Source organism: Bos taurus, chromosome 11 (assembly GCF_002263795.3).
Source record: "Bos taurus isolate L1 Dominette 01449 registration number 42190680 breed Hereford chromosome 11, ARS-UCD2.0, whole genome shotgun sequence".
In the NCBI taxonomy this organism is placed as follows: domain Eukaryota; kingdom Metazoa; phylum Chordata; class Mammalia; order Artiodactyla; family Bovidae; genus Bos; species Bos taurus.
Window position 1 is genome coordinate 100,947,868 of NC_037338.1, and position 21,414 is coordinate 100,969,281.

The 21,414-nt window shown below is 56.6% G+C and overlaps 1 protein-coding gene across 3 annotated transcripts; it reads left to right on the forward strand.

The window, feature by feature from the left end:
- The first annotated feature begins 1,900 nt into the window (after positions 1-1,900).
- PRDM12 (PR/SET domain 12) lies at positions 1,901-19,931 on the forward strand. 3 transcript variants are annotated; one of them, XM_059891544.1, is made up of 6 exons: positions 1,901-2,543; positions 3,529-3,647; positions 5,399-5,589; positions 7,117-7,272; positions 15,805-15,916; positions 17,920-19,931. In XM_059891544.1, exons 1-6 carry the CDS (start codon positions 2,260-2,262, stop codon positions 18,321-18,323), a joined length of 1,266 nt encoding a protein of 421 aa, XP_059747527.1. In that variant the 5' UTR covers positions 1,901-2,259; the 3' UTR covers positions 18,324-19,931. The 3 variants fall into 3 exon arrangements, with proteins under 3 accessions (XP_059747527.1, XP_059747528.1, NP_001193224.1); XM_059891545.1 differs by lacking the exon at positions 17,920-19,931 and adding an exon at positions 16,007-16,423; NM_001206295.1 differs by lacking the exon at positions 1,901-2,543 and having other exon boundaries at positions 3,425-3,647; positions 17,920-18,323.
- The last annotated feature ends 1,483 nt before the right edge of the window (positions 19,932-21,414 follow it).

A 21,414-nucleotide genomic window follows, 5' to 3' on the forward strand; every position in this document is an offset into this window, starting at 1 on the left:
CCCGGGCTGCAGCGGCGGCGGCGGTGGCGACGACGGGGATAAAGATGTTGTCCCCGCCAAGGGGAGGGGGCGCGGGGCGGGAAGCGGGGCCATTCACTCCTGGCCCGGCCCCTGGGGAAGCCGCGCTGAAGAAAGGGGGCCGGGGCCTATTCAAGCCCTACGAGCCTCCCACAATGGACCGATATACTGGGGGCCTCTCTATTAACGCCCATGAATATTAAAGAGATCTCGGAGCGGCGGCCCGCGGGCGCGAGGGCGGAGGTGGCGGGGGGAGGGGGGACGCGCCTGCGAGTTCAGGCCAGGCCCGAGCTAGGGGAGGGGGCTTGGAGCGGACACACTCCGCGCCCGGGACCCCCGAAAAAGGACTCGGTTCATCCGCGGAGAAACCTCAGGAAATGCAGGGCTTTCCCTCTCAATCTCAGCGAGGGTAGATGCAAGTGCGGGGGCCTTGCTCCCCAATTCCAAGGGGCCCTAAGACTGGGGCGCGGTTGAATGGGTCGGCGCCTAGACACGAGGCACAAAATGTGAGCGCGCGGTGGAGATGCTCCCAGGCCGCTCCGCCTCCGCCCCGCCCACAGCACCGCTTTCTGCGTTCTTGGGTGCAGACGAAGGGAATAGGGCTCTCTAGCTGCAGTCCGAACCCTCCATCACTTCATCTTCTGACCCCGAGCCAAGAAGGTCCAGGACCTAAATGCTGCACCCCAGGACAGAGGGACCGCACAGAATTGTCTCGGTGGGGTGTGGCCCCTGGAATCGGCAAAATTCGCAGGGTATTCATTGGAAAGTGACCTGACCCAGAGAGACACAAGGCGCGAAGAAGCCTCAGTTCACAAAGTCCAACGCAAACCATTGCACACACAGGGACATCGAGGCTCAGAGAGGAGAAGGGCCTTCCCAAGGACGCACAGCAGGCGTCGATCCGCCGCTGTCTCCCGGAGGCGCTCGCTGAGCTTGGCTGCGGCTCCTGGGGGCTCTCCCCGACGGCGTAGTCGCCTCCATCCTGGGCGCATCTTGCTCTCCACCGAGTCTTCCTAGAAACAGAGGCCCAGGAGCGGGGGAGGCTCCCACGCCCTGAGTCCCTCCGCTCCCCTCGGAGTCGAACTCTCGGCTCAAGCCAGAGCCAGTGTGGCTCTCTGGCGACGTCTGGAAGAAAGTCGAGGTTCCCGGGACCCTGACCCGCGCGCGGGCTGCAGCTCGCTCCTCCGCCGCGCTGCCCTCTGCTGGCGCCACGCCCGACGGTCGCCCCTGCTGCCCGTTGCGGCTTCCCCTGAGGCATCAGACTCGAGGTGACCTCAGGCCTTGGGTCTGAAGAATAGGGGTTCCCGCCTTCCTGACTCTATGCCCCGATGTGCACCCTGGGATGACAGGAGACCACTGGGCCAAACAGGGTGTGTCTTAGTGTGTCAGTGGTGGCCAGGTGCGGGGCTGGCTTAGCAAAGACAGGACTTGGCTGTGAAAGGAGCTCTTTGCCAAGGGGCACAAAGACAGTACTCCTTGTAGGAAACCAGGCCCCCTTGACCCTCTGCCCAAGTCCCCTCTCTGAGGACAAGGCCTGTAGGGGGGGTGGGTCCCATTCCTCCAGCTCACCAGTGAGCCCAAGGCACTGGCCTGAAGGTCCAGAAAACTGGTTATTGGAATCTGACATTGGTGGGGAGGGTGCGGAGTTCAGCAGATTGGGGTGCCCTCGGTGCTCCCCATTCCTCGTCTGTGGCTGGTAGGGGTTGGGGGGCGGGGCGGGACTTGAGACTAACCCTGGGCGGTAGCAAAGCCCGCAGGTTAGCGGTGGCCTTCCCGCTTTGGTTCCCGGCTCCCGGTTTCCCGAGAGAGACTGCGCTGGCCCTCCGGGAAGCCTTGGAATCTTCGTGAAGAAAGTCTGCTGGCCGGGTCAGGTTGAGGTGGGGTGGGGAAGCAAGTAGGGAGGGAGGGAGGGAGTGAAGTGGGAGGCCAGAAGAGAAAAAGGTAGGAGGCAGGAAGGGGTGCAGGACACTGGTGGGCTTCCCTAGGTCGCAGCTGAACTGAAGGAATCAAGGGGCTCGAGCCTCAAGCCAAGGGCGCAGCGCGGCCCGGCCCCGGGGAGCTCCCGGCAGATATGCGGAGGGCGTTCGCTCCAGGGCACCGCCGTTCCCATTGGCGATGCTCCAGGGACCTCTTTTGATCTCTCTACATCCGTCAGGAAAAAGCCTTTGCCACGCGACCCGCGAATTTCGGTCTGTTGGTGTGCCCTTCCCAACCCTGATCTAGCCCCCCTAGGACCGGGAGATGTCTCCCGCGAAGCCGTCTCGGGACAGCCCCAGCCCCGACGGCGGCCGCAGCTCCGCCCCGCAGCCCTCTCCGCCCAGAGAGGAGTTTCGCCACCGGCTACCGGCAGCCAGCCGGGCGGTTGCAGAGGCCCGTTTGAAGCGAAGCGCCGGTCTCCGCAGCGCCGTCTGCGCAGGAGTTCAGCACCGGCCTGCGCCGGGCCGGCTGGCTCCGGGGCAACTACCGCTGGGGCGTGGACAGCGCGGCACCCGGCGGGCCAGGCGGGGCCAGGGAGCGCAGGGGAGGTGAGTGGCGGCCTGGCCCGGCCGGGTTGCCGAGCGCAGATCCGGCCTGGGATCGTGGGTGAGCGCGGGGCCCGAGGGCAGGCGTCTCCTCTTGCCTAGTCTTGGTCCCTGGAGTCCGAGCGAGCCTCGCTGCGCCCCCTGCCCTGCTCCGTTCACCTCCTCTCTTCGCCGCGGGCCGAGCCTCATGCTTGGCCCGGCGCTTCCCACGGGGAGAGGAGGAGAAAGAAGCGGGGGGGATGGGGGGGGGGGTGGAAGGGCCAGGGAGGGCCGGGAGGAACGCGAGGGGTGGGTGGGTACCGATCCGAGCGGCCGAGCGCCCCCGCCCCTTGAGCTCTGGCGGCAAAGGCTCCTCGCGCCTGGGCCGGGTACAACAAGTCTGTCCTCCGACGTCAGGGGGTCATTAATAACCAATTAGGAGGGTCACTGCGGCTCCTATAAAGGCGCTGAGATTTTTTGCCAAGGGGAAGACCGTCCGGGCCGGGTGTGTGAGAGGCGAGCGCGCGGCGGAGAGCCCCTCGCCGCCCGTTTCTCTGCAGCCACCCGCCTCCTACCCACCCCGCACCGCCCGCCCCCGCCTTCCCGCACCCGCCTCCGCCTCCACCCCTGGCTCTCCAGCCCTTCTCGCCGCCTCTGCCATCGCTGCACATTTCTCGTTTCCCTCTGCCTTCTGCCTCGCTCTCCCTCGTTCACTTCCCTCCCAACCACCCCCTCGCCTCCCGCTCCCTCCTGCCCCTCTTCCTTCCCCATCACAACCCTCTTCTCCCGCTCCTGGGCTCCCCGCCCCCCGCCCCAGCTCATCCAACACATCCCCCGCCTCGGCCGGGCCGTCCGTCCGTCCGTCCGTCCCTCCGTCCTCGGCGCCGGCGAGCCCCGGGCCGCCCATGATGGGCTCCGTGCTCCCGGCGGAGGCCCTGGTGCTCAAGACCGGGCTGAAGGCTCCGGGGCTGGCGCTGGCCGAGGTCATCACCTCCGACATCCTGCACAGCTTCCTGTACGGCCGCTGGCGCAACGTTCTGGGCGAACAGCTCTTCGAAGACAAGAGCCACCACGCCAGCCCCAAGACCGCCTTCACCGCCGAGGTCCTGGCGCAGTCCTTCTCGGGCGGTGAGTCGCGCCGTCGGGGCCGATCGCATCCCTCCCTCCCCGCAGCCCTCTGGTTCCCGGGCCCACACGCGCGGGCCACGGCGGGGACCAGAGGACGGTGGCAGCCATTCGCGCCCATCCGGGCGTTCCACACGCGGCCCGTGACTCAGTTTCCCGTAAGCCGAGCCGGGGCGCAAGCAGCCAAGCCCGGGCGGGGGGACGCCTCCACCGCGCTCGGCTCGAAGTCCGAGATCTGGGCGCTCCGGCTGTCGGGCCCGCCGCCCCCGCGCTTCCCCAGCCGCCCCTCATCCCCTTTGAGCCGGCGGGTTCCCGGCATTTAAAGCCTTACTAGGCGTGTAATAGCAGTTGACTCAAAAAGAAGGGGTTTTAAATTCATTTAGTTAACTTGGGCTTGACCCGCGAGAGTTCCCACTTAAACCAAGAACTTTAAAAGGCAGCGGGGGCTGGGGAGGGGGCGAAGGAGGGCGGACAGGAGAGAAAGCGGCGGAGAGAGAGCGAGGGAGAGAATGAGAGAGGGAGAAAAGTTTCTTTTCTTTAAGATGTCTCAAGTTCTTACTCCTCATTCATCAACCCGCAAACAATATCTTCCCCCCGGCGCTGGCATCTCTGCGCGTCGCCCCCTTTTCCCCCTTTACGATTTCTGTTCCTCTCTTAATTTACCGTGCAGACTAATTCCACTTCCATTCACGCTATGTCAACCGTCTAATCCCCCCTTTTTGTAAGGGGAATTCCTCGGCCCCTTTTAAACAAGTCCCCTCCGCATTGAGCTACAATTTACTGCTACAGCATTCTTCCAGGGCTAATGAATTTAGAATTAGCAATTTCTTTCGAATGGAGCCGAATGAATGCGATCACTTTAACAGCGTGACAAATTGCCGGCCGCGCCGCAATGGACACCGTTTAACCCCCTCTTTCAGCCGGCCCGCTCGCCGGGTATTTTCCCAGGTAGCTTAGAGGGGAACCTTGTAAGACATGAAGGCCGCCCCTGTGCGCCTCGCCGCTCCCACCCCGGCTGCCCGGCCAAGGCAGGAGGACCCCCCCGGGGGGTTGCGGGCCGCCCCGGCTCTTATCCACCCTGAGAAGCGACTTCGCGGCTGGCCTAGGTCCGGGCACTGCCCTTCCTGGCACCCCCGGATCTCGCCGGGCAGCGAGGAACCCGGGCGCACCCAGGGTCACCCAGAAAGCGTGAAACACGGCCCGCGGCAGTCGTCCGCCTTTCTTTTGAGCCGCCTCCGCCTCAGAGCCCGACTTGCTTTCCCAGCGCGGTCGGCGCGCCGCGGCCGCGAGGTTCCCCGCACCCCGAGCGGAGTCAGAGCCCCTGGCCGAGCTCCGGGTCCTCCGACAGTGCCCTGCGCTCGGTGCGGGAAAGCGCAGCGCGCGCGGAGCCATGGGAGAACCGCCCAGAATCCGAGCCCGGCGAAAGAATCTTGGCTGGACCGTCACCTCCTCGTGGGAGAGGGCCTCAGTTTACTCATTGGTTAAGGCCTAAACTGCCATCGGCCCAGCAGTTCTTAAACTTGGCCGAAGTGGAGGGAAAGAGCGGTTGTGGATGTTCTGAGAATTCGTGGAGAGACCCCAAACGAAAACAAACACAAGAAAACCCTCCTAGAAATGAATCCCAAAGGCACCTCTTGCTTTCGGAGGCTCCACGGGTTGCTGAGCCTCCACCCCCGGGGGGGGGGGGGGGGGGGGGAAGAGCCGGGCCTCCCTGCCTCCCACTCTGACTCAGTCCCCCTGCCTGGCGGCCACAGAGGTTCAGAAGCTGTCCAGCCTGGTGCTGCCGGCCGAGGTGATCATCGCGCAGAGCTCCATCCCCGGCGAGGGCCTTGGCATTTTCTCCAAGACGTGGATCAAGGCCGGCACCGAGATGGGCCCCTTCACTGGCCGTGTCATCGCTCCGGAGCACGTGGACATCTGCAAGAACAACAACCTCATGTGGGAGGTAGGCAGGGTCTCCGGGTCGTGGGGGTGGGGGGAAGAGCAGCGTGGACTGTGGAGTGTGGGATGTGGGTGGGGCCCTGGCGGCCTGCCTGACCCACCGCTGGTTCTTCCCTTGCTGGAAGCTGTAGGCGCTTTGGGCTGGGCCATGACTGGTCCCTGAGGTCGATTTCTACACCTGCCCGATGTCTGGAGGTTCCTCCCCAAATCACAAGGCGAAGCCTCTCTCCTCCTGCGAGCCTTGGGGAGCACTTCCGGGGGTGGGGTGGGGCGGCGCCAGGACCCAGAGAAGTCATGTGCCTTGCCTAGAGTCCCACTGGAGACCTGGGAAGCCATTCCTGGGAGCCACCTCCATTCCTGGGAGCCATCTCCCAGCCACCTGCATTTTTCCCCTCATTCCAGCAGCAGCAAAAGAGAGCCCCTCAGAGCCAGCCTTGGCCTTGGGGTGATCATGGCTGGAAGGAAGGATGAAGGGAGAGGGTGCTCCCTGGGAGTCAGCTTCTCAAACCAGGTGGAACAATGACAGTGAACATGAATGCCATTGAACTGGCACAGAGTCCGCTTTCTGAGCATGGAGTCAGCTTTCTGAGTGCCGGGCCTGCATTCCACCAGATTGTCTCAGCAGCCCAATGTATTATTATTCCCATTTTAGAGAAGGAAAGTGACCTTCCATCCAAGGTCTTCTGTCTCTCCTCCCTACAACAGTGCCAGATGCCAGCAAAGCGCTCCCCCCGCCCAACCCGCCTCAGGATAAAGCCACTCCGAGAGCACTTCCGCCTCCTGGGGCTCTCACTTGGAGGAGGTCAGCTGATGCACCCACTCCCTAGTGTCATTTCCCCTCCCTTCCCCAAGGCTCCACCATAACCCCCTCCTAGCAGATGCTCAAGGAGCCGAGTGGGACAAATGTTACACATGGTCACAGGAGCGGGGGAAAGAGGCCACGGGATGCCCCGCGGCCTCTCCTAACCTCACCTCCTCCCACACCTCTGGAGGCCTGAGCCAGCAGTTCCTTTCTCCACTGGTTGCTGGGTTAGTAAGTTGGGCTCCAGTAGATCTAGAAGTACTTTTGGTGACTCCCACATAGAGAGGCCAGGCCAAGGTCCCTAAGTGGGCCAGGCTTCCCTTTATAGGCTCCTCTGTGTCCCCCTCTGAGGTCCTGGCCAGCGCTCTCCACTACTTCCCCAGAGAGCTGGCTAGAGGGGATGCCGTTTTGGTCAGTGATCTCCTGGAGATCCCTTTTCGTCCAGGGATGGGGAGGCTGTGGCAGCAGGAGCCTGTGGAGTCCTGGAGACTGACTCCCTGTTGGCCACTTCTAGCCAGCTGGCCTCAGGCAAGTCGCCACACTGCTCTGAGCCCTCCTTTCCTCCGCTGGAAAACCGGGATTATAATAGCTGTGTCCACTTCCTGGGAGTGTTGGGAGGCTGGAAAGAGACAATGTGTGGATGGGCCTGGTGTGGGGCCTAGCCCTGGCCCCAGGCAGCACACACCACATAGCCCTGCCTCACCCGGGCCCCGATTTACCTGCGCCCAGGTGTTCAATGAGGACGGCACGGTGCGCTACTTCATCGATGCCAGCCAGGAGGACCACCGAAGCTGGATGACCTACATCAAATGCGCGCGTAACGAGCAGGAGCAGAACCTGGAGGTGGTCCAGATTGGCACCAGCATCTTCTACAAAGCCATTGAGGTGAGTGTGTGTATCATTGTGTAGGGGGCAGTCGGGGAGCAGCCAGGCTGGGGTGCAGGGCAGTTGTGTCCAGGGACTGAGGTGGAAGCAAGAGGGGAGTGTTGGGGAAAACGCTGGCCTAGCTGGCCCTGCCCAGGCTGGAGGACTGAAGCCCGAGCATCATGGTCTCTGGGAGCATGACCTCCAGGGCAAGCTTCCTGCTGCAGATCAGAAAGAACAGAACCTTTGACTGTATGCCATTGTGAACGTCATGGGTGCCTCAACAGCGAGGTCCCGGGATACCGGCTGAGGGCGTCCCGGGATTGAGAAGCCACAGAGATGCAGAGTCATCAGAAAGCAGTCCAGTCCGGGGAAAGCATCTGGTGGGGAGAGAGGGTACCGCGTCAGCAGTGTTTCGGCTGTGCATTGCCCATCGTCCCACATGCATGGGCCACCAGTGACGTGTGGATGGTGTGGATCGCGACTCTAGCCTCAGCTATCACATCCTCATCACTTGAGGCGTCAGGCTTTTCCTAGATGTGGTACGAGCGTGATCGCATTTAATCCTCATGCATTTAATCTGCGAGGAAGGCTTCTGTGATCATCTACAGTTTACTGGGTCTCACTTGATAAGACTGGCAGACTCGGGAGCTTTTACGTGCATTGGAGTGGGGTGGGGGTACGGGGATGTTAGCATTGATATCTGAGCGAGTGAAGCTTCTCAGACAAGACGGAAAGTGAGAGATAGCAGGCAGATATATATCGCTTCCCATGATGGGGGTGGGGGTGGGGTGAGGAGCTGGCCAGGCCCAGGGCAGGAGGTTCAAGGGGGATGGAAAGGAGGTGTGAAATGCTTGGGCAGAGGCAGAGGCAGACAGGCTCATGCTTTTTGGGGAGAGGATAATGGCACGAGGGGTGGTAGCTGAGGCAGCCTGGCTGTTGGGACCCTTAAGACCTTGTCCCTTGGCAGGAAATTTGCTCAGTGTCTGGCCCAGGATGGGGGCTAGCAGCCTCGCCTCCCCATGGCAGGTTGGCAGCAAGTGGTGTGTGGGGGGGTGGGGGGTCGGGGGGGGGATTGTGCGCCCACAATCCTCTGGATCCCATGCTTGTGGAAAGAGGCACTGTGCCTCTTGGGGTGGGGCTGGGCTTGGCTGAGTTTGGGGGTGTTCTGAATGACTCGCCCTTCCTTTAGTCCATTTTCTTCCTGCAACTCAGAGCCTCACGTCTTTCTAAGGCTCTGAGCGGGCACTGGATAATTGTCGCTTAATAACCAAACCCCAGGGAATTTCCCAGGGGTGTCAACAGAATGGCCTTTGCTTGGGCCCTGGTGTGGCCAGGAAGTGTGTTCCGAGGGCTGGACCTGAGGAGGACCAGGAAGGGTAAAGAGAGGTTGGGAATGCCCTGGAAGTCCAGGGGTTAGGGCTCGGCGCTTTCAAAGCCAGGCCCAGGTTTGATCCCTGTCTCAGTACTGAGATCCTACACGCCCTGCTGTGCAAAAAAAAGGAAGGTAAGCAGTTCTTAGACTGAAGTTTGCATGAGACGGGGTAGAGTGAAGACAGGACTGATCCGAACCCAGGCTGAGGGTGGAGGTGCTTCTTACAGGAGAAAGGCCAACCCTAGGATTGGTTTCATGTGTGGCTGAACCCCACTTCTGGCAGAGAGCACCCCCTTTCACCTGCTCGACCTCACATGCATCCTTAACATTTGTGCACTGCTTCTTGGCTACACTGAAACAGATGAGATGGGGGACACACATTCATTCCATCCCTCCCACGGAGAGACGCGCACACTCATATACACACACACTCACACCCACGGGAAACAGGGTAAGGATGCCAACGTGATTTTAGCAAAGGACTCCCGACAGCATCAGTTATGGAGACAGGCGTCTCCTCTCACTGTTCAGGTCACTGGCTGAGCGCTGAGCAGAGTCAGGAAATATTAACAGACATTTGTACGGAAATTCAGAGTCAGAGGACAACGTGGCTAAGATGTGTCTCCACAGAGGAATCTAAGATTATCAGATTTTTAAAAGTCATCTACATTTGACGGGGAATTAAAATTGAAGAAAAGAAGGGAATTTCTTAGTGGTCCAGTACTTAGGCCTCAGCCCTGTCACTGCCAAGGGCCTGGGTTCAGTCCCTGGTCGGGGAACTAAGATCCCAAAAGCCGCCACTTGGAGCGACCAAAAGACAAAACAGAATAAAATACATTTTAAACATTGAAGAAAGAAGATTAGGCAAATATATCCTCCTGGATATGATCTAGATTAGTGGATATCAGCAATTTGGCTATCCATGCTTCTACAGAATTGGCAAGCAGAGTGCTGGAGTGAGGGATAAGAAAACACAAAATATCACCCATTTTACTTTAAACAAGTGATGTTGGACACATATTTTTTTTTTTTTTTGGTGGTGGCAGTTTTCTTAAAGTGATGCGCCAAAATGTCAGATGCCACTTACCGGACCAGCTGTGCGTCTGGGTGTGTGTGACTGACTGCCATGCAGCAGGGCTCGGCTGGAAGAAATTCCTGCTGCCCCAGGCCACTCCCCCCGACGCCTCTGCAGTGTGGGGGCTGTCTGTCCTGTGTTTGTGTGAGGGGGCCAAGAAGACTCTGTGCCATGACCTGTTTTCTTAATCTTCCTGTCACCCAGAACTGCTATGTTTATTTCATAACAGTAACCCGTTTCTTGCGAATAAAAGAGAAACAATGGAAAGAAGCATCTTCAGAAAATAACAGAATATACTAATGTGGCTCTAAAATTTTCTATAAATTCAAAAGGAAGGCTGTCCAAATGGAGACGAGGGTGATGGGTTTCTGGGGCCAGCCGGTCCAGGTGGATTTGGTATCTGGCTGGATTTGCCGGCATGTTATGCTAGGACCCTCCTCCCTTTGCTGTCCTCTACCACGGAAGAATTTACTGTAACCTCAGGTGCCTAAAATGACATTTCTAGAAATTGCCCAGCACATGGCACATGGGCACTACATGTTAATGCATAAGTCTTTCTCTGGGTGATGGGAGCTGGCTTGAAAGTGGACACACAGACCTGTTTCTCCCAGGAAAACAAAACCGGTAAATAAAACTGGCTGCCCTGCGAAGCAAGAAATTTGACCCCCAAATTCAATACAAATAAAGTATTTAGGAATAATTTATGCAAATTTTGGATTTGGGAACTGGGAAGAAACTTCTCAGGCTTTCCTCGCCCTATGTTTTGGCATAGGACAAATGCCAAATAGCCCTGAAATGTGGGCTCTTCGCTTGTTTGCGACTTTTATTCTCTTTCCAAGCTATTGAACTTCTTCTCCCCCTGGAGCCCAACAGCTCCGTCTCTCCATCCTTCTTTTTCTGTGAGGACAGGCTCTACTTTCCTTTCAACCTTGCTCACTGGTGGGTGCAGTTAAGGGACTTTGATTATTAATATTAAGCATCATTAATGATGCTACCATCCATGGACCAGTTACCATGTGCCAACACCACGCTAAGGATTTTCGCAACTTTCATCCCCTCAGCCTGGGGCTTTCCTTATCCCCATTTTAATGACGATGAAACTGAGGTTCAGGGGGATCTTGGGAGACTGTTGAGCTGTGGTTTGAATTTGTCTGATCCCCGAGCGGAGCCCTTGGTCACTGCGCCATGGGACCTCCCTGGCCAATATCTATTTGCTGGAACTCTATTAATTGCTATGTCAGGACATCTGTGGTACAATGGAAATTGATATTCGTCCAGATGACACCGAGGTCCTTCTGGACTAGGGTTTCTGTACTGCCGGGGGCCGGGACAGGGGGCATTAGAGCCTCCTGGGAGCATGTTCCATGTTGTGACATGAATTTATATTAGGAAAACAAACCCAAACCCCCACACATTTTCAACTGATAATAAAAATTCAGAAATGGGTCAGGACAAAAGTTCTGGGCTGATAGGGAAGGTGAAGAAGCACACGTTGGGAGATCATGTAATTTGTCAATTAAAGAGTCAGGCTCTGAAATTCACCCAGAGTCTTGATGATGCGAACTTTATGGTGCGGCATTCGTCTCTTTGGGAATTGCTTTGTTTATTGTGTGTCCCGAGTTAGTCTCCGCTCTCCAGAAAAGTGAACAAGCAGTTGATTCTCATTCTCTGAGCCCTAGTGGAGAGCCCCGGCTGGGCCAGGCCAGAGTGTTGACTGGAAAGAAATGGGGCTAGGGTCTTCCCAGGCTGTCCAAGGGTTAAGACATCACACTTCCACTGTGGGGGGCAGGGTGTGGGTTCGATTCCTGGTTGGGAGACTAAGATCCTACATGCTGTGCAGTGGGCATCTCTTCAAAAAAAGGAGAAATAGGGCTTCTGAGGGCACTGGGGGGCCCTGCAGAGGACCGTGGCTATTCTTTGCTCTCAGGCGATCAGCATCCAGGAGCCTCCGGCCAGTGGTACTAGGCTTTCAGGGAACAGGCTGCCGGTTCTTGGGCTCTCCTGGTCTCCATCCCTGGGGCCATTGGGAGCAGGCAGAGGCCAGAGGTCCAGGCCAGGAGCTGCTGCTAGTTTCCCGGAGCTCTGATGGGTAGAGAGAACCTTCAGTGCCTCCAAGAGGTGAGGCTGCCTTCCCCAGTGCTGCCTTGAGAACTGGATGCTTGTTTTTTTTTTTTGTCTTGACCGGGATAACCTCAAATACGCTCATGTCATCAGTTCCGATTAGTTTATTTTTTAAACATGTTTAATTTTGTACCGGGGTACAGCCAATTAACAGTGTTGTGATAGTTTCAGGCGAACAGCAAATGGACTCAGCCATACATACACATGTATCCATTCTCCCCCACACTGGAAACTTCTTGCTGTCAGGGGATGTGTGTCATTGTCAATTCTAGCAGGTTCTTTTTAATAGATTTTCTTTAAAAACTGTTCTTTTTTGGGACTTCCCTGGTGGTCCAATGGCTAAGACTCCACGCTCCCAACGCAGGGTGCCCAGGTTCGATCCCTGGTTAGGGAACTAGATCCCCCATGCTGCAACTGAAAAAAATAAAAATAAAAAAGTCCCTCTTGTTGCAACTAAGACCTGGCACAGCCAAATTAATTAATTAAAAAATATATATTATTTTTGTATAAAAGTAATATGTGCTCATTAATTCTTAAAACATCAGATGCAGCATGTAGAAGATGTAAGTCAATTTTTATCAACATTAAAAAAAAAAAGTCTCAAAATGACAAACCCGTCTGAGGAAAGATTCGCAGAAAACCAGAAAACGTGGCTGGGCACCTTGGTTGGGAGAATTACTTTTCCCATTATGCTCCTTTGTGTCTGTGTCACTGTTCTAATTTTTAAAATCCAGGAGTAAAATTAATTTTAGTCCATTTGAAAAACGTGTACATAAATAAATGACTCAAAACAGTCAATATTAAAGCTCTTATTTTAAAAATATTGTCCCCAACCACCATGTTGAATAATAATCTTCAGAATTCATGCATTTCCAGATGCTCTTGGCTCTTCATTCACCACCATGATTGCTATCACTGTTATATTTGTCTTATGTTTCATAATGGTTGTCACTGTCAATTCAAATGAAAAGGCTGGTGTTGACTTAGGTATTTGACTCCCGGACTGCAAGTCTGGAGATGGCGATGCAGTTTTCAGAGACATCGTGGGGGCTTGCTGACCCCTCTCACCCCACCTCTGGGCTTTCCCCTCCCGCTCAGGGCAGATGGGGCCAGGACACGGTGGCACCAGCGTGGTATTGGTGTCCTGGGGGCACGCGGGCCAGCCTGTGCTTTTTTTGTTGTTCTGCCTCGTGGCATGCGGGATCTTAATTCTCCAGCCAAAGATTGAACCTGGCCCTCGGCAGTGAAAGCACCAAGTCCTAACCACTGGACCGCTGAGGAATTCCCCAGCCTGTGCTTCTGATGGTCACTGAAGGCAGAGCCACGGGCATCCTGGGCCCCCCCTCGCCACACTGCAGGCTCCGTGGGGACAACCGGGGGACCCAATACCCCAGAGGTGGATGTCCAGCAGAGGTGTGGTCACTGTTTTACAGTTGAGGAAAGTGAGGACTGGGTATAAAAGGCCACTTGCCCAAGGGGGCACGCTCAGCAGGCGGGGAGCCCAAGTGGACCCTGACCTCTGTGGCCCCAGCACCTGAGCTGGAACCCTTGGCAATACCACCTCCTGAAAGAAGGGGCATGTACAGACAGCTGGACAGCTGGACCAGACAGCTGGTCACTTTAGAAGAACCATGATGTACAAAGATCTGGTGTCGTGTGAATATTGAAGCCAGTGGCTGGGACAGTGTCAGAGGTGACTGACAGAGTCTTAGAATTGGGGAGACCTCAGAGATCATGCTCCCCACCACCCTCATTTGAGGAGACCAGCTTAGGAAGGCCGAATGCTCGCCTAAGGTCACCCAGGGACCCAGGGACTGAAGGCCCACCGGCACCATCTCTCAGCAGCTTCCTTCACAGTGAATTTATCCTGAATACTTTAGCTCCATCACCCTCTTTTCTAAGGGGTTCACTGAACCTCTCTCAGCTTTTCCAGCAGGGCCTCCAGCTCTGACCTGCTGGCCTCCTTGACAGTGGCCGTGCCTGTGAATGATCAGAGGCCACGAGGACTCTTGCTGCAGTGCCAGATTCTCATCTATCTGCTTTTAGGCATGGCCTAATTTCCCTTGGCTTCTGAGACTGCCTTTGATCTTTCCATATTTAAACCCCATCAATCTGAGCAGGCGTGGTACCCTCTGCCAGGCTCCTTGTCACTCAGTGACCATGTGGCTTGCCATGACACCCCAAGGGCTGTGGGGTCTGTTAGAAAGGGACATGGGGACTTCAGGCCAAGTCATTGGAGGATGGACATCGCCTAGGCCCCCTGGAACTTTGCTTCTTCCACTCTCTCCTCTCCCTGCTTCCCTCCCCTGCAGGGTAGGGCAGAGCTGGCTCTGATGGTCGGAGGTTCTTCCTGGCTCAGACCAGAGGAACGCAGGTGTGGCAAGCAGAACGGTTCTGTGATTGGCAGGGGTCTGCAGGCCAGAACCAAAGGGAAGGGGTGGGGGCTTTCTCTGTGACCCTGGAAGCCAAGGAGAAGGGTCCATTCTAGGGTGATTTCAGACAGCCTACATGGAGTCTTGTGTGATTTTTTTGTATTCACTTCAACTAAAAGAGGACTCACCTGGGGACTTCCCTGGCGGCCCAGTGGTTAAGACTTTGAGCTCGCACTGCAGGGGGCACGGGTTCAATTCCTGATCCAGGAACCAAGATCCCACATGCCACGTGATACAGCCAAAAAACCAAAAAGGGCCCACTAGGAAACAACCAGCTGTTGCCTGGAGGTGTCTACCTTGCTCTGGGCCGATCAGAGAGTGACCCCCAGTGGGATCCACCCAGTGGGTGCCAAAGTCACTCCTCTGGGGTCCAGGCCTCAGGAGGTGATGGGCCTTGCCCTCTCGCCTTTGCTCTAGCTGGCTAGGACCAGAGGGTTCTTCACCTTGAGTAACTGGCTGCCACCAGAGGGGTGGGGGCCCCTGGGATGTCCCAGAGGAAGGGGTCAGTGCCACCTCAGGCAAGAGCCTTCCGCAGCCTCCCTGGATTGTCACTGCAGAGCTCTCCCGACGGCAGGCCCCTGTAGCAGGTCCTCCCCTGGCAGCAGCAGAGCCCCGTCACTGTGGAGTTCTCTGCCATAGACCTATCGTTGCTTAGTTCCCAAGTCATATCCGACACTTCTGCAAACCATAGGCTATAGACCACTAGGCCCCTCTGTCCATGGAATTCTCCAGGCAAGAATACTGGAGTGGGTTGCCATTTCTTTCTTTAGGGGATCTTCCCGACCCAGGGATGGAACCCTCGTCTCCTGCACTGCAGGCAGATTCTTTACCTCTGAGCCACCTGGGGAGCTGTGCCACAGGCCTATGACATGGCGAGACAGATCCCATTTAAGGCTGGGTGCCCTGGTATGTCTGGAGGCGGAAGCATTCATTGATCTGAATGCTTCTCTTTTAGCCATTTGCAGGGAGTCATACAGAGGCCTGTGACGGGGAGAGAAGTATATGTGACGTGGTGCTGCCTCCTGGGTGCGCTGGTTGAGAGATGTTTCCAGAACACCGTCAGGCAGGGTATAACTGAGAACCACAGGGCGCCCCACAGCCCATTCTCCTTGGGGATGTCTGGCTTAGCCCTGCAGACCTGAGGGCTGGTTGGCTCTGATTCCCCTCGGAGAGAAATGACAAGTTTTCTAGCTTTCCTTCTTCAGTTATTTCTGCTTGAAGCATGGTTTCCATCCCATTGTTGTCAGTATGGGAGAGCGGCCAGGAGACAGCTCTGGTCCCAGCAGCAGAGCCAGGATGAGATGGTGAGAAGCCTGGGCAGAGTGAAGCAGAGGGGCGGAGCATCCCAGGGCCTCCCGTGTCTGTGAAGCTTGTTGGAGATAGCCTGGTAGAAAGGGACCCCAGTGTGGCTCTCTTGGGGCTGCAACTGTATCCACATGTCCATGGTGGGAGCTAGGACAGCTCCTCCTGGCTGTGAGGGGACATTCTCCCCTGGTGGGGGGACAGGGGACTGCTGCCTCCCTGACTTCCTCTTGCCTCCTTCCCTATAGATGATCCCTCCAGACCAGGAGCTGCTGGTGTGGTATGGAAATTCACACAACACCTTCCTGGGGATCCCTGGTGTGCCCGGACTGGAGGAGGAGCAGAAAAAGAACAAGCATGGTAGGTAGTCCCATGAGTCCACAAAGACAACGGACCCACAGAACTCAGAGAGTGAGAAAGTAAGGGTGTGTGTGTGTGTGTATTTGGCAGGGAAACTCCTGGCCTCTGGGGACCTTGGTTCCATCTTCAGCAGCGTCAAGCACATGACACTTCCTGGTTTAAGGAGGCTGATGCCCCTGGAGCCGCTGCCATGGTCCAGGCATGGATGGAAGACAGTTCTTATTCTGGACAAAATAGACTGTCTGGGGGCAGATTGGGTGGAGGGAGAAGCAGGGTGTGGCAGAGAAGCAAGGGGCCAGGCAGTAAGGACACTGGATTGAATTCCAGTTCTGCTGTGCAATCTTGGGAAATGGCTCTGTGCTCGGTTTCCCTACCTCTAAAAGAAGGATGCTTGTTGGGCAAGATGATGTCTAAGTGCCCTCCCCGCTCTGTCCATGGTGCTGGACCTGGCACAGAGTAGGTGCTCAGTGTGCCTCTGTTGAATGAAGTCTGAGCAGAGTGTGTTCGCGTGTGTGTTTGTTGGGCGGTGGGGGCTGGGGGCGGGGGGGCGCAGCACTGATCACCATGGTACAGACCATTTGCTCAAAACCTATTTCCTGCCAAGTATTGGGCTAAACCTTTTACAGGTATCATCCCACTCGGGTCCTCATAAAACCTTTGTGATATTTGGTCATTTTTATTTTTAAAGGATGAATCTGAGGCTCAGGAACTACTGTCTATCCAGCCCTTGCTCTAATGTTTCACAAACCATTTTTTCTGATCCTCATAGCAACTTTTTGCTATGATAAGCAATGATAACAATGTCATCATTGCTTTCATTTTGGGGATGAGAAAAGTGAGGTACAGTTCACTGGTACATGGTTGAAAAAGTGCAAGTTTCTCAGTCAAACCCAACTCTTTGCAACCCCATGGACTGTGGCCCACCAGGCTCCTTTGTCCATGGAATTTTCCAGGCAAGAATACTGGAGTGGGTTGCCATTCCCTTCTCCAAGGGATCTTCCCAACCCAGGGATCAAACCCAGGTCTTCTGCATTGCAGGCAGATTCTTTACCATCAAGGCCACCAGGTACATAGATGGCACTCAGTAAATAAATGTGGGATAAATAAATGAGAGGCTTTGGGGGAAGAGGAGTAGTTATAACAGTTACTACCATTTATGGACGGCTGCTGTAAGCCTGGTACTTCCTAAGTCCAGGCTTAGGCAGGTAAAGTGCTCTATACAGAGTAGCCTTTGAAGATGTCAGCTTTTTTTGTGATCATCTCAGGAAGATCCCCTGGAGGAGGAAATGACAACTCACTCTAGTATTCTTGCCTGGAAAACACCGTAGACAGAGGAGCCTGGTGGGTTACAGTCCATGGGGTCACAAAGAATCTGACACGACTGAGAACTGAACACACGCACTCAGGTGTAGCTGTGTGTAATCCCCGTGAGGTCGTAGTAGGTTCCCATTTTAAAAAATTATTTTTCAAAATGTACTTATTTATTTTAATCGGAGGATAATTACTTAATACTGTGATGGTTTTTGCCTTACATCAACATGAATGGGCCACGGGGCATCCATGTGTCCCGAACCCACCTCCCTCCCCACCTCATCCCTCCAGCTTGTCACAAAGCACCTGGCTTTGGGTGCCCTGCCTTCACGTAGGTTCTCATTGTACTGGATGAGAAACTTGAGGTTTCCCCGAGAGGCTAAGTCACTAAGTCCCCGAGATCTCGAAGCATGGGTCTGGAGTCCGACTCCTAACGGATGCCAGGTCAGGGCGCTCGCTGCCCCTTCCAACCCCTGTGCGGTGGCCCCAATCAGTCTGCGGAGCGGTCACCCCGACGGATCGATGATCCGAGGCGGCTGAGCCCCGGGAGGGGGACCCTCGGGGAGGCGTACGGGGGCGGGGGGAGGGCATGGTGTCGAGCCGCCGGCCTCGGGGATGCCAACGAGGCTGCTCTCTCTCTCTCCTCCTTCCCGCCTCCCCGTCCCCCACCCGGACCCCGCCCGCGCGGCCAGAGGACTTCCACCCCGCGGACTCGGCGACGGGCACGGCGGGCCGCATGCGCTGCGTCATCTGCCACCGCGGATTCAACTCGCGCAGCAACCTGCGCTCGCACATGCGTATCCATACGCTGGACAAGCCCTTCGTTTGCCGCTTCTGCAACCGCCGCTTCAGCCAGTCGTCAACGCTGCGCAACCACGTGCGCCTGCACACGGGCGAGCGCCCTTACAAGTGCCAGGTGTGCCAGAGCGCCTACTCCCAGCTGGCGGGCCTGCGCGCCCACCAGAAGAGCGCGCGCCACCGGCCGCCCAGCGCCGCGCTGCAGGCCCACTCGCCTGCGCTGCCAGCGCCGCACGCGCACGCGCCCGCGCTCGCCGCTGCCGCCGCCGCGCACCACCTGCCGGCCATGGTGCTGTGAGCACCTGCGCCTGCGTGCGCGGCCCCGCTCCCCGCGCGCGCCCCCGCTCACCCCCGCGCGCCCCCGCTGCCCAGACCCCAGGTCGCCGCAAGACACCTGCCGGCCTTGGTGCTGAGAGCGCCTGCGCCTGCGTGCGCGCCCCCGCTCCCCGCGCCCGCGCCCCCATACCCCAGGCCGCCGCGCAACACGCGGCTGTCATCTCTCCTGACGCGACCTCTCGGCCGCACGCGGCTGCCGGACCCGGCTCAGTAGGCGCGCCCCAGAAATGACGCCGAGGCTTACCCTCTTCGCCCCAGTTTCGCACACGAGGACCCTGAGGGGCGAAGTTCCTCTCCCGGGCCTTCCCTACCCCCTCCCCGACCTCGGCCACCTCTTCTTCAGACGGTCCCCGAGTCGCACGCCTCTTGAGTCGGCTGATCGGGATGATATAGCCCCCTTGTGAGTGGCCGGAGAGGGGACTGAAAGCCTCCGAGGGTCCTCAGCGAGGGGGAGGGGAAAGGGAGACCCCCACCATCCTCACAGAGAGCCGCGTGTTGGGAATGGAGAGTGAACTCCCGGTCCCAGGGTGGGCATAGCGGGGCTGGCACGCGCCATCTCTCTCCTCCTCCCTCCTCAGGGACTGCTATCCTGCAGTGTCGCCCCCTCCTTGAGAGCTGGGGGCTGGCGGGCTCCGGGGCAGCTAGAGGAGGCCGGAGAGACCTGCCCTTCCCTGCCAGGACGGGGTTGGGGGGCTTCTCTCCTTCGGGCCACCTTCCCCCCCCCCGCCCCCCGCCATGGGCTCCCTGGGGACACACAAGGCACAGATGTGCCAAACAGGCTGAGAAGGAAGGCGAAACCGCGGTGGCTCAGCGGTAAAGAATCTGCCTGCCATGCAGGAGACCAGGTTCGATCCCTGGGTGGGGAAGATCCCCTGGAGGAGGGCATGGCAACCCGCTCCAGTATTCTTGCCTGGTGAATCCCATGGACAGAGGAGCCTGGCGGGCTACAGCCCACAGGGTTGCAGAGAGTCGGACAGGACTGAAGCGACTTAAGCACGCACCAAGGCAAAATAGAAATCCACTCCTTGGGATGAGGCCTGCCTCTCTTTGGGCCTACGCTTCCCCTATCCCCATCTGTAAAATGAGAGAATTGGACCAACGCCGCCTCGCTTTCAGCTCTAACGTCAAGCTTGGAAAGGGGATGCCGGGCCCTCCTCGCCACCCTTCGGTACCAGGAGGCCAAGACTGGGTTTTCTGCCCGGAAAGCATCTCCGAGCTGTGCGGGATGCCAGGAGGTTCCGCCCTGGGCTCTGTCCGGTTTCCCCACGCTCCGGGCCGTGGGCGCCCTCTAGTGTCGCCTTTCCCCACCTTGCAGTCATTTACTAGAATCCCGCCTAGGGCGTTTTGTAAAATTAATTATAATATTGATGAAAAGTATAAAATGTATAGAGTTTTCAAGAACCTGTGCTCTACTTCCAGAAAATGGTCACTTTAACTTTGTAAATATTTATCTTAAATGATATTTACGAACCTGTGATATATATTATTTGATTGTACATGTACAACTGTAAATACATTTGTACCTCTCTTGTATTCTAAAATAAAAATTACTTGGGACATTTACCACTTAGCATCTGAATGGGTCGACGCTTTTGTCTGCATGAAAGGGAAATGTGGAAAATACCTAGGAGTTGGAGAGCGGGCAGGAAGAGTTGTTTCACCTACTGGTTTTTAAAATAACCATCCTTGTCGCAGCTGGGGCATCAGCTCCCGGAAGAGAAGGCCACAGTATAAAGCAGTCAAAGCTCACAAGGCGCTGGGCAGATTCCTCCTGGTTTCCAGATGACTCTAAAATATCAGTGTCTTGCTTTGTTACTGCCCCTGAATCTTTGCTGCTTTTTTTTTTTATTAATTTTCATGGACAGCTTGAAGGAATCCATGCAGCCTGTGCAGGTGGACCAAGATGGACCTCAAGTGCCCTCCCAACGCCTAGAATTTCAAAATGCTCTGGTGCCCATTTCCAGATCCTCCTTCAGGAAGAACAAAGAGCAGGGAGGCCATCAGTGTAGAGCCAGGCCCTGGCTCTCCTCTCCAGGACCTCCTGGCCAGGAGGAGGTGCACAAACTGGGAAGTGTGAGTTCACGCCTGTGCTCTGGCATGTAACAGCCGTGAGGCTATCACCCTTCCAACCTGCTGGCACCCATCAGGCCCGCCTCTCTGTGCATTCTAGCTGTGTACACACATACACACACACCCCTGAAGATGCTGGAATTCACACTTGTACGTACAGGCCATTCCCATTTGGAGCTTCAGGTATTCCCAAAGACCCAGTACTTCGGGGGGCTGATCTTGCTTGAAGGTCCTGCAAGTTGTTCGCTTGCAGGTCTTTGGGGCCAGTCAGGGACATGACTCTTCGTACTCCTCCTCTTCATCCCGTTACAAATTTTGCTTCCCCTTGGGTTCCTCGCGAGACGTTTTCCGATGCCTCTGGTGGCCCCTGGCCTTCCCCTCCTCTCACTGCAATGGCAGTGTCAGACTTCATAAAAGTCAGTGCGCCGGCCCTTGATCAAAAATCTAAATTGCTTTCTGTAGGTAATTTTATGAAATTCCAACCGGCAGATCTGAAGGGCAACAGCTCCTGCTCCAGAACCCACCTGGTGGCAGCAGGCTGTAATTGCAGACTAAAGTGCTTGTGTTCGATAGTGTTGCTGGAGATAATACTGGAGATAACAGGATGAGCAGGGAGGCATTGGCTGCCGGAAGGACTGCACACAGGTGGGGGCTTCTCTGGTGGCTCAGCTGGTAAAGAATCCGCCTGCGATGTGGGAAACTTGGGTTCCATCCCTGTGTTGGGAAGATCCCTTGGAGAAGGGAAAGGCTACCCACTCCAGTATTCTGGCCTGGAGAATTCCATGGGCTATACAGTCCCAAAGAGTCATGTCCCAACCCAAAGAGTCATGTCCCAACCCAAAGAGTCATGTCCCAACCCAAAGAGTCGTGTCCCAAAGGGTCATGTCCCAACCCAAAGAGTTGGACACGACTGAGTGACTTTCACTCCTCGCTGGGAGGCTTGATACTCAAAGCTTAATCTCTTACTTTGTTCACTTTTCCAA